General features: G+C 54.4%; 2 protein-coding genes across 2 annotated transcripts in view; both read right to left on the reverse strand.

Annotated features, from left to right (window-relative positions):
* Positions 1-6,585, reverse strand: part of Chat (choline O-acetyltransferase) — a 55,557-nt gene extending 48,972 nt beyond the window's left edge. Inside the window, exons 1-3 of the mRNA XM_031361513.1 lie at positions 6,532-6,585; positions 4,465-4,568; positions 531-722 (exon numbers count right to left, since the gene is read on the reverse strand). Of these exons, the coding sequence (XP_031217373.1) occupies positions 531-722; positions 4,465-4,530 (258 nt within the window). The 5' untranslated portion in view covers positions 4,531-4,568; positions 6,532-6,585. The remainder of the gene's footprint in view (positions 1-530; positions 723-4,464; positions 4,569-6,531) is intronic.
* A 1,715-nt stretch (positions 6,586-8,300) lies between these two features.
* On the reverse strand, positions 8,301-10,718 carry Slc18a3 (solute carrier family 18 member A3). Its single transcript, XM_031361493.1, has one exon. It carries the CDS (start codon positions 10,304-10,306, stop codon positions 8,711-8,713), a length of 1,596 nt encoding a protein of 531 aa, XP_031217353.1. The 5' UTR covers positions 10,307-10,718; the 3' UTR covers positions 8,301-8,710.
* Between the last annotated feature and the right edge of the window lie 861 nt (positions 10,719-11,579).

Consider the following 11,579-nt stretch of genomic DNA (forward strand, 5'->3'; position numbering starts at 1 on the left):
CACCCATCCACCCATCCACCCACCCACCCATCCATCCATCCATCCATCCATCCTTCTATTCCACAAATGCACTAAGCCCCAGCTATGTGCTGAGCCTGCATCTTCTTAGTCCTACCCTTCACCATCACCCCATAGCATCTACTTTACCCCTTCCTCTTTTTCCCATCTTTAGTAATACATCCTTGCCCACTACCTGTCCTTGTGCCTTAGTCCTATCTGTCACTTAACTCTGCCTTCTAAGTTCATCTCTACCCCTACCTTTCCCTGTCTCTAGCTGTGTCCCTTCTCTCCCAGTCTCTCGCCTCCCATCACCTTTCACATTCTCTATCCTCCTCTTTCCCCAGTCCCCTCTTTCATCTTGCCTGCTTCTCTCCCTGCAGCCACCCAGCCTATGCTACCTGTGTGTTCCCATCTACCACCCATCTCTGTCTCCTCCCAGGCCCATTACCTCTTACCCTCACCCATATCCTTTCTTCTTCCTCCTTCCCTCTCCAGAGGTCTCTTGTCAGCTTCTGTCCAGGAACCCTTACCCAATTGGCTGTCTTCTCCTGTCTCTCCAAGAGCTTTTCCTGCAGGGTCTCACCCAGGCCACCAGGAGCCCCAAACCGCTTCACAACGGCCTGGCTCTTCCTGAACTGCTCTTCAGGTACCAAGTGCTGCATGCACTGCAGGTAGGTGGCCAGAGTTTGCTGCAGTGGGGGCACTGGCAATTTAGGTAAGTCCTGGAAAAGAGGGTTCATGGGCTTTCATTCCTTTCCTTTAATACAGTCCATACCTGTCCCTAAGTTGATGCCAGAACATGTCTCCTTCTGCCCCATCCTCATTCCCCATTCGAGGACCTGTTTACTGTACTTAGCTCATCAGAATTATAAATGAAGGGCCCTCCTGTTTGCTGTCCCTGCCGCCATACTGTCTCTAGGTCTCAGGGAAACACAAAATGCAGATTATAGGCCTGGACTCACACCCTGACCCTGCTGTTGGCATCAGACAGACCCAGGTTCACATCCTGACCTTGCCACAGATCAGTTGTGTGTCCTTGAGAATGTCTCTTCCTCTGCAAGGACCCAGTTTTTCTATGAAAAATGATCCTCTCACAGGATGGAAGGGATGACAGATGTGAATGTGCTAACAGCCCATAAAGGATGGGTCTGGGACGAAAGATCATTGGCGGTACTGCTGACTGCTGGTCACTCTCCACATAGGAACTCCTCCCGGCTGGTGTTCCAGAGTCTGCATGCTCTCTGGGCTGGAAAGTGTTGCTCTTACAGAGAGAGTCAGATGGGTTAAGAAGGCTTTGGGTGGGGACATGACCAGCTTCCTGGAAAGGCTTCCTGGGGTGGTAGCTATTTCTGTCCTGTGCCTCTTGTTTCAACTGCTTCCAGGTATGAAACCCAGGCAAAGGATTGATTCCATGATGGGGCTAGAGTCAGATAAGGCACAGTGTGAGTCTTTCCCGACCAGATCTCTCCAAGCTTCAGTCTTTTTCATCCATAGGACACAACAACTCTTCTTACCTGACAGACCCCAAGAAAACAAGAGAAAAATAATGGGCCCCAACAAACATATATTATGTTTGGTTAACTATCCATATCCCTCCAAAGGGGATCCCAAGAAGAAGCTTGTGGTCTCTGGGCTCCAAGTGAGGTGAGAGTCAGAAAGGAAGCCCCACTGGAACGCCCCCACATGGGCACTGCCTCTTCCAGCTGATTAACCATGGTTGGCCAGGGGCCTTGTATGCTTGTCTTCAAAGTGTTACATAGCCAGGGCAGGGACTTTTGCCATTACATATGGGGAAACTGAGGCCCATAGTGTAGAGAGACTAATCCCAGGTCACATGGCAATTTTCACTCAATGTGTTTCCTCTCTTCTCCCCCCTGTTCCCTCTCCCCTCCCCATAGACGTGCTTCCCCTCCTCTCTCTTCTGCTCCCTTCCTCTCTCCTCCCCTCTCCTGTCCCATGCTAGACATGTTGCTGCTGAGCCACACCCCCAGTTCACTTCCCCTCCTTTTTCTGTGGTTTTCCTCTCCTCTCCCTCACAGCCTTTTTGCTTTTCCCTCCTGTTTCCCCCTCTCAGCCCTTGATAATAGAGAAGCGAGATATTTCATGCCACTGTTAAATTGTACGCAGTTGGTGTACAGTGGGACGCCCTTCTCCAGGGGCTTCTTTGTAAAGTGGTGAATTGTTTCTCTCGGGTAGCCAAGGGCTCACCCTACCCTGATAGGCTTCCCAAAGCACCCATCTCCTCCTGAGGCTCAGAACTGATGGAGGAATAAGCCCCCACCTGTCTGGTCCTGTTCCTGGAGCTCACTTACTCTGACTGGAGATGGAGTGTCAGCAACAAACTCTGGTGCTGCTGCCCTGGGAGCAATGTGAATCCAGGGACGGGTCTGGACAGTGTCCCGTGTTGTTTAACCCACTCCAAGAAAACCAGGCTGACCCCTCCCAGCCACTTTGGCTCCTCCTCTTCTATTTATGGGGATCAGGGTGGCTGGGACAGGCAAGTAACTCTAGAAGGCCTAGTCCAGGTGGTGGTCTGGTCAAGAGTGGTGACGAGCTTGGCTAGAGTTCTTGAGCTTCCACACGTACTGTGGCATAGCCTGGGTGGCGGGCAAGGTAGGGAAATCTCAAGTTTAGGCATCTTAGCTCCAGGCATGGCTCCTTCTCTGACTCTTATGGACCTGAGACTTGGGATTCTGCAGTCTGTGCAAATTTCTGGGTGGTTCAAATGAGCCAGGACATGGACTGGACTTAGAGACAGTGGAGTCTCCCCTCCAGGAAGCCATATCCCATGACAGGGGAAGATCATGCCATGGATGGTGGCAGCAGAGACATGGGTCAGCTATAGAGGCTGGGGCAATGTAAGGAACAAGTTCAAGGGCAGAAGACAGGAAGTTCTCATAGAACCAGGGAGGGGTGAGAAGGGTGTGGTAGAGGGGCCAGCACATGCAGGAACTTGAACTGAGATGTGTTGCTCTATCTGGAAGCCTAGATGGAGCAGGAGGGAGGCTGGATGCCCAGGGAGGGCAGTGTTGTTCCAAACCAGTGGAAAAGATGATGTTTGGCTGTTCCTAGGCTGAAGTAGTGGCAGCAGCTGGAGCTGCCGGGATGTGCCAGGGCTTGGGAAGGGGGTTCAGCCTTGCCTAGGCACACACATTGGGCTTAAAGCCATCTGAAGTGGAATTTGGGGTACAGTGAGGTTGGAGGAGGTAAGGGAGACAGGGTTTGACTGGTGTGAGTAAGAAGTGTGGTTACCTGCAGTCCCCAGCACCCTAAGGCTAAAGCTGGAAGTCAAGCTGGAAGCAGCTTTTGCCCCCAAAGCATTGACACCTGCCTCACTTGGCCCACAAGGTAATTAAGAATGGATGAAAGCCTGGCACCTCTGCCTTCATTTTGTGTGTGTTCCCTTTACTTTGGGTGAGACTCCTGACCAATTCTGTATGTAGGCATAAGCACTCAGGGAGTAGCTGCCTGTAAAAACAAAACAATAAAACAACAGAGATAACAACAGCAATACCTACTCTAAGTATTCATGAGGTAGAAAGTACAAAGAAGAACTTAACTGAGCTGGGTGATAGTGGCTCGTGCATTTAATCCCAGCACTCTGGGAGGCAAAGGCAGGGGGTTCTCTGGGAGTTCGAGGCCAGCTGGATCTACAGAGCAAGATCCAGGATGGCCAGGGCTACACAGAGAAATCCTGTCTCAAAGACAAGAGAAACTTAACTACCTTTCTCAGATTCTCCATGGGCTCAGTTCCAGACCAACTGAATGTGCCTAAACCTCCCCAGACCTTGTTCTAAACATCAATTATCCCAAAACAGTGCAGTTAGAAGCCTTACAGAACAGACAATCCTTCAAAGCAGAGCAGTTATCCACAATAAGGAAGTTTCCTTCTGGAAAACAAACTGCTTCCCCAAATGGTCACAGTAACAACTTCTGACCACTTTGCAGAATCATAGCTGAGATAACAATCATCCAGACCACATACTAAGTTTTAATCATGACTGTTTAATTGCATATAGTGTGTGTATGTATGTATGTATGTATATATCAGATACCAGGATATATTTATATATCCTAATTGCTCCTCTAAACATCCAGTTTATGGCCATGCCTTGAGGATAGATTTAGAATCACTGGATCTCATTACCTGACCATTTTCCCTATGTGTTAATTGATTAAGTCTATTTTCTCTGCCTTTTTAACATATTGCCTCTTTAATTGATATATGGACAGCTAAGTTTAGCCCATTGAGACTACTGGAACCAGAGCTGGGGTTTTTGCCCTAAGACTCTAGTATCAAGGCTTCTGGACTCTGAGACCCAATCAGACAGGGCAGAGCTGCAATCTGGCCTTCTGCCCAGGAGAATACAGAGCTGGGGAACAATCGAGGGTCAGTGCCACTCAAGACTGTCCTGGGAATAAGAGTATGTGAGAGAAGAGATCGTGGTTCAAAAGGTTACTCACCAGTGCCTCCTCACAGCTAGGAGCTTTTACAGGCATCTTCTGGGGGACCTTTTCCAGGATAGGCATCTTAGCGATTCTTGCTCCGGATCAGAAGAGCTGTAGTCCTGGGAACAGAGGAGACACACCATCACACAGAGCCTGAATGAATCCCATAACCTTCCCCTCACACCACAAGGAGACCACTGACTGACAGTAGTGTGTAGGGAACTCCATGCCTCTGTGACTGCCATCTCAGACCTCAGCCCTGCGTCCCTGCCCACAGGGAACTCTCTGAATCCAGAGGTGGGAGAGATTGAGTCCTGTCTTGAGCCACCAGCAAGGACCTGCTTCCATGAAGCTGCTATGACTCAAGACTAGCTGACTATCCCAGGCTGCATTAGGAGGAGCTGGGCTGGTTGCCCACTCCCAGCTTACCAGCATCAGAGCACTAGAGCACCTTGGTTTGCCTGGAAATCAGTTTCTCCACAACATCAACTTTTTCCCCAAGACTAGCTCTCAAGTGCAAAACCATATCGGCTGGGTTCAGATTCCCCCCTAGGATGCCTGGCTTGGGTCTGGTATGGAGTAGAGGGCATGTAAGTTCAGAAAGCTCCCCAACTCTGTGTGTGTATGAGTATGTATAATGAGAGTGTGCTTGAATGTCCATAAGTAGTCTAAGGCCCTGTACTTTGGGTGACATTCGGGGCTGCTTGAAGACCCTGGGTCTGTTAGCAGAGTGTTAACTTGGGTAGTCTGTAGCAGGCTCAAAGGTTGGGTACGAGGGAACTAAGGAAGAGCATGATACCTTCTGAAGAGTAGGTAGTCAGGGCCTCTAGAGTCTCCTGATAGCCTTAGGAAAGGCAGATTAATTTGGAAGGTGCACTAAAAATAAGCTAGGTTGAGGTCACAGACCGGTTTTTAGAGCCATAGGGTACATCCTCTGCCCCGCTAAACCAAAACCTGCACAGATGTACAGTTAAGATTTCTACCAACCTATCCTTTCTTAGCCCTCAAGAGGCTAAAGCTGACATTGAACCTGTTGGACCACCAGCAGCAGCAGCAGCCAGGTGATGGCATAAAGCTCAGTTGGTCCGGTGGGGGGATGGGGGGGAGAAACCATCCAGAAAGGTGGAAGAACAAGACCCAAGGCTAGAAGAGTTTGTGCATGCCTGGTTCCACCGAACAGAGGATGGAAAGGCCTTGTACAGTGCACTCCCAGCACAATAGTCCTTGAGACCATGGTGCCTAAAAATTGTCATGAGTAAGAGGATGTTCTGTTGATTACTTTGCCAGGTCAACCAAGACAAGGTCAAGTTAATAAAGGCTGTACCGATTATGCACCTAGTGTCTCCTTTTGTGCCATCTCAGTGGTGGGAAGGGGAAAACACTGGCAGGGCCTTAAGGACTTCATACCTCGGAGAGGAGAATGAACCCCTGCCAGCTGACATTGTGATGGGTATTCCACTGTTCCCCACAAGCCCCAGCTTCTTCCTCCTAAGCTCCTTGGCCCAGACTTAGAGAATTTGTATGTATTTGTCTTTCTGTGGTTTGATACCCTCCCATTTCTGCTTCTACTGGCCTGGCTTCTGGGGGCACTTGGGGGTTCTCTGCTCTGCCCTGAAGATCCAACACTAGTCTGATCTGGTTTCCTAGGCTCTTAGTACTACCACTCCTGCAGATGTGGCACTTAACGCCAGCACTCCCCACCTTTCCAAGAATGGCTGGAGAAAACGGAGGCCCAGGAATATTACCAACGCCCCGGTACTACACGCCAAAAGGGCTTGGCTGGTGTTAGGCAAAGTAAAAGTAAAGGCGGGTAAAGATAAGGGGAGACCCAAGCCCAGATAATCAAGCCCTCCCAGCCCAGGCACCCTTGCAGCCGAATCCCGCAGTCTCCTAGATGTACTCCGACGACTACTGGTGCCTGAGACTCTGAGGACTCTGAGCGTCCCGGAGCCTCTGGGCCTGGGAGCGGTCCCTCCGTGGACAGCTCCTCCGGAGAAGGACACCTCCCCAGGAGAGACAGCGCCTGGGTCCGCGGGTGCTTCAGCGTTTCGCGCCAGCGCACCGCTGCCCAGCCCTTCTCACCTGCTCTCCTGGGCTGTTCGGTGCCGAACCGGCGCTGTTCCACACCAAGCAAGGCTGGAGGCGGCTGCGTGAGCCAGAAGGACCAGGGAGCGGGTGGCAGCAGTGCCAGAGGTTAGGGCCCGCCGCCTAGGTTCTGTAGTAGAGCCTCCGACGACGTTGCCAGATCCCAGCAGCAGCCCCGACTGACTGCAAGCAAACCAGCCACACCTCTCTCTCGACTCCCTCCCCTCCCCTCCCGCCTCCCTCCCCCTCTTCTCTCTTTCCCTCCCCCTTTTCCCTCCCTGCCTCTCTTCCTCACAGTCCACTGCTCCCCCTACCCCACGCTCTCTCTGCCCTGCGTTTCCCGTCTTCTGCCCTCAAAACCTGTCTAGCACAGCTTCCCGGATGAGTTCCTGCATTGGCATCAGACTTAGGCGCTGGAAAGGGGCACAGAGCATTGCCTCCCCACCGCCCCACCCAGCCTGCCCTCCTCCCCATACTCCCCCATCCTCACTGTCTCCTGGGCAGCTGCTTATGCAGAACCCTGGGGAGGGCTTGAGTCAGAAGAAATTTTGCCCCTTCTCACAAGGCTGAAACCTTACTGCACCCCTTTAGAATATTAAAAATTAAGGAGTGGGTTGGCCACAGTAAGACTTCCCTTCTTTTCTTTTACCATCCGATTCCTACAGGTTCTTTGGCAAGGGAGGAGCAGGCAAGGGACCACAGACTTGATCCACTCTGATGGCAGGTGGGGGTTGTTTAGAGCCTCAACCAGAGGCCCACAGACACTCCTTCCAGGCAAAGTACTCTCCCACCTCACACAAGCAGACTCAGTCAAGGACAGACAGACAGACAAGTACTCCCCCTACCACCACACCTCTCACACAGAAAAAGACTCAAACAAGGACCGACAGACACACAGAGACAGAGAGACAGACGCGAACCCCTCTTACACAAGAAGAATCAGACAAGAACACACACACACACACCAACTGCAGACTTCCCCCTGCATACACAGGTTACCCTAACCCAGCTGCCTCTTCACCCTGAAATCAGAGGGTCCCATGTGCAGGCATCAGGATTCAGGAATGAGTGTACTGCCTTTAGCCTGGGCCTCCATTCTAGGAAACCAAGGATGGGAAACCACCCCCTGCCCATCTCCTACATCCCTGAGTGGCCACTTGTTTTCAGGACAGGGTGGACTAGGGATTAGCACCAGTTACCACATCAATCTTCCTTCCATTTTCCATTCAAACTTTCACGACTGAGAAAAGGCAGATCCATGGGTAACTGTTCTCTCATTCCTCAGATGATAGAGCCTGGATCCTTAATGAACACTGTCACCAGGCCGGGACCCTAAAAAATGGGGAATACCTCCTCTTCTTTGCAGAAAACAGCTCCCTTGTGCTCCTTTCTTGACAAGATGAGGCGAGGTCCCACTGTGTAGGAAAACCCAGTCCAGGCACGGAAAGCCTCTGATGCCAGCTGTCCTCCAAGGCCAGGCAGGTCCTCAGGCTCCCTCGGGTGGAACCTCTAGGTGCTACACTGGGCTTGGAAAGGAGAGACTAGAGACTATCCTGTGTGTGTGTGTGTGTGTGTGTGTGTGTGTGTTCTGAATTTCCATGGGGGAGAGCCCTCTTTTGGGATTTGGGTTTGTTTCCTTTTACCAGGCAGTAAAGGGCTTCCACCCCTCCTCAGGTCTGAATTGAACATGTGAAACCCAGGCGGCCTTGTGTATGCTTAGGTTTTGTGTCACACCGCCCACCCCTCATCAGTAAAGAGACTAGGCCTCCTCAGACAGATATGGTTTATTAATTCAGGCCAGAGGCACTGGGGTGCAGTAGACCAAGTTTGGCACTGGAAAGATCCGCAGGAAGGACAAACAGATGTATGACTCTTCTTGGGGGCTCTCAGTAGGTGATTGGTGATCACCCGCACACCTCTTCACCAAGAGCCAAGAGCCCAATAGCTTATGTCTCCCTGCTCCGTTCCCTCAATGAATACGAGTGTGTTTGGGGAGGGGGTTAGACTGGGAGGGGCCACGGAGAAGGGATTCCAGCAAATGAATTCAGGACCAGGGAAGGGCTAGGGTACTCATTAGAGGAAGTGGGCCCCAAGCCAAAGTTGGCCAGTGCTCTTGCAGAATGACCACCTTGACCTAAATGGGGAGGGTAGGTGGTCTGGAGAAGAAGCGGGACTGCTAGCTGCGGGAGTAGTAGTTGTAGTCGTCCTCGCACCCATCAAAAGGGCCAGGCGGGCTACAAGGTTCGCCTCCGCCATCCTTGCCCTGCACCTCACGCAGGCGCACCGCGTCGTACAGACCCTGCGGCGGTTCATCAAGCAGCACATCGCGCTCTGAACGCGAGCGTGTAAGGAGGCCTACATTACGCAAGAGCAGTAGGACCGGTGCGTAGAGCAGGTTGGCCAGGCCCATGCCGAGGCTGAGCTGCTCAAAGCCAAGCGAGTGAACGATATGGCCTGCCACTATGGGCCCGAGCGCGTAGGCCACAGAATAGGAGATATCAGCTATGGCATAGACACTGCCATAGACTGATACGTGGCGCACGTCCACCAGAAAGGCGAGCGTGGGTAGGAGCGCCGTGTCCACTAACGCGATGCCGAAGCAGAGGCCGCAGAGCGAGACCACTAAGGGCGCGAAGGAGCGGCAGGCAGGTACGAGGCAAGAGCTCACTCCGATTACCGCTAGCCCGAGAGCGCCATACAGCCACTGCAGGTGTGGATAGCGCGCCGCTAGGCGCACGGTGAGATAGACGCCTAAGACGTGTGGCACGAAAGCCGGCAGCCAGACCATGCCCATCTCCCACTCGGATGCCGCCATTGTGTGCTTCATCCACGTGGCTATGGTGGGCTCGAGGAACGCAAGGGGAATGTTACAAGTCGTGAGCGCGCCGGCTACCACAGCGATGTAAGGGTCTAGCATGAGGCGATGGATAGGTGTACCCACGGGCAGGTTGGCCCGCGCCCGAGCCGCAGCCGAGAAGGGCTTAGCCACCGCCAGGAGCAGGAGCGCGTCGAAGAGCGACACAGCGGCGAGCACTAGAAAGGGTACACGCTTGCCCGCGAACTCGTAGAGGATGCCCCCAAACGGTGGCGCCACTAGGCTTCCAAAGCTGATGAAGGCTAGCGCCACGCCCAGGGCACGACTGCGCTCAGGCTCCTCGGGATACTTGTCGGCGATCATGGCAATGCCAGACGTGTCCGCGAAGGCTGAGCCCAGGCCTTGTAGACTGCGCGCAGCGAAGAGCGTGGCATAGTCTTCTGCAAAGGCGAACATGACTGTGGAGGCGAACATGACGCCCAGGCCAATAAGCAGCGGCACGTCGTAGCTCATGCGATCAATGAAAGGCCCACTTAAGGGGTTCACCAGAAGCTGCAGGATGGCCTTGGAGGCAAATAGCACGCCTATCTTCACATCTTCACTTTCTGTGGGGTAGCGAGGCCGCAGGATTGACCGAGCAGACCCGGCAGCCGTCGGGGACGCCGAGGTGTTGGCCAAGTAGGCGCTGGCATTAGCCAGAGTGGGAGGCGGCAGGGTGGGTTCCCACACCTCAGAGGCCAGGGTAGGGCTCTCGCTGCCTCCGCGCATGTGGGCGATATAGTCGGGAACAATGGGCACGATGACCATGTATAACATGTTGTCCAGTAACAGTGCAACGCACACGATGACCAGCACCAGGCGCCGCTGCCTCTGGGGCTCTTGTAGCGCGGCTCCCACCGCTTCCGACAGCTTGGTGGCCGCCGCCCGGGCCTGACCGGTTGGCGCGGTGGGTTCCATGCCCCTACCCGCTGCTCTTCCTAAGATGCCTCCACCGGAGTCGGGTGTCGGCGTCCCGCAGTGCAGAGGCTAGGGTACGGTACTTCGGGGGCGCGGTCCTAGCCGCGTAGCGCCCCCTGTGCTTCAGGTGGCTATGGGGTTCATATCCCCGAGCTCAGAATAAAGCAAAGATTGTCCCGCGCGGCGCCGCTGCTCTTAGATGCTCCAGGGACCAGTTGCCGCTGTTTCGGATGCAACCGCGGAGGCCCGCAAGCCGAGGGGCTGAGGCGGGAGACTGGACGCGCGGTGCCCAGAGAGAGCAGGAGCAGCCCCTGCCGCGCAGAGAGGCCGTGTGCACCCGCCCAGGGGCATGCTGCCGCCGCCCGCCGTCTCTCCAACCCTCCCCGCGCGTCCGCTCTTGCCTCTTCCTCCACCGCCGCCTCTTTTTTTTTCCTCTCCCTCCACTTGGGGCTATGACGCGGTGAGTCTCGGCCCCCGAGTGGTGCCCGGGCCACTGGCGTCGCTTATGCTAATAGGACGTCGTCGGGGCGGGGGCCCAGGACCGGGGGCGGGGCACGTCCGGGCAGGGGTCCGCTTCCGAGATGTGCCCAGACTGGAAGCAAGGGGAAGGGGGTCTTGGAGAGCCGTAGTTCTAGACAAGCCCCTGGGGATGGGTGAGCGGTGGGAGGAACCGGCCCTATGTTTCCCCCAGTTCTGGGACCTATAGGGGTGAGGCTCCGTTCTACCCGCACTTGGGAGGAGGGGTGCGGCAGCCGGTTCCCCGCAGCCTGGTGGGAGACGGGAGAGCCGGGGGCTCTAGACCTTCTCCTCAGCCCTGGACTTCGGCGCACAGCGGGCACGGAGCCCCCGAGGTGAGCCGCGCTGCCTCCATCTGTTCTCGCAGCTGGAACGCGCAGCCAGGACCCAGAGGCAGAGCGCACGCAACCCCCTTCCTCAATCCCGCCCCCAGCCCGTCTCATCCCCTCCTCCGGGAAGGGAGGGGGAAAGAGCAGAGCCTTCAGGGTCTGGTTCTGACCCACCTGCCCTTAGGCAGAAAATCTTGGCAGCTAATTCCGGACTGTGAGGGTATGAGGACTGAGAAGAGCAGTCGATCTTCACACCCAGAGTCCTGGATGTCAACGCTAACACTTTTTGACCTCCCCCTGCCTGGGCTCTCCCTTTCGGCTTTCCGGGAGCGGGTCTCCCCCGCCCCCAGCTCCCTTCCTTTCTACTCTCCTACTCCTCATTCTCCTCCCAGGTCCTCTTCTCTCCAGACCTTACCCTCCCTCGGCTC

This window comes from Mastomys coucha, unplaced genomic scaffold (genome assembly GCF_008632895.1).
Source record: "Mastomys coucha isolate ucsf_1 unplaced genomic scaffold, UCSF_Mcou_1 pScaffold9, whole genome shotgun sequence".
Taxonomy (NCBI): domain Eukaryota; kingdom Metazoa; phylum Chordata; class Mammalia; order Rodentia; family Muridae; genus Mastomys; species Mastomys coucha.

Excerpts from the sequence above, each read along its gene's own strand:
- Slc18a3 (XM_031361493.1), bottom strand. The coding sequence starts at position 10,306 with ATGGAACCCACCGCGCCAACCGGTCAGGCCCGGGCGGCGGCCACCAAG.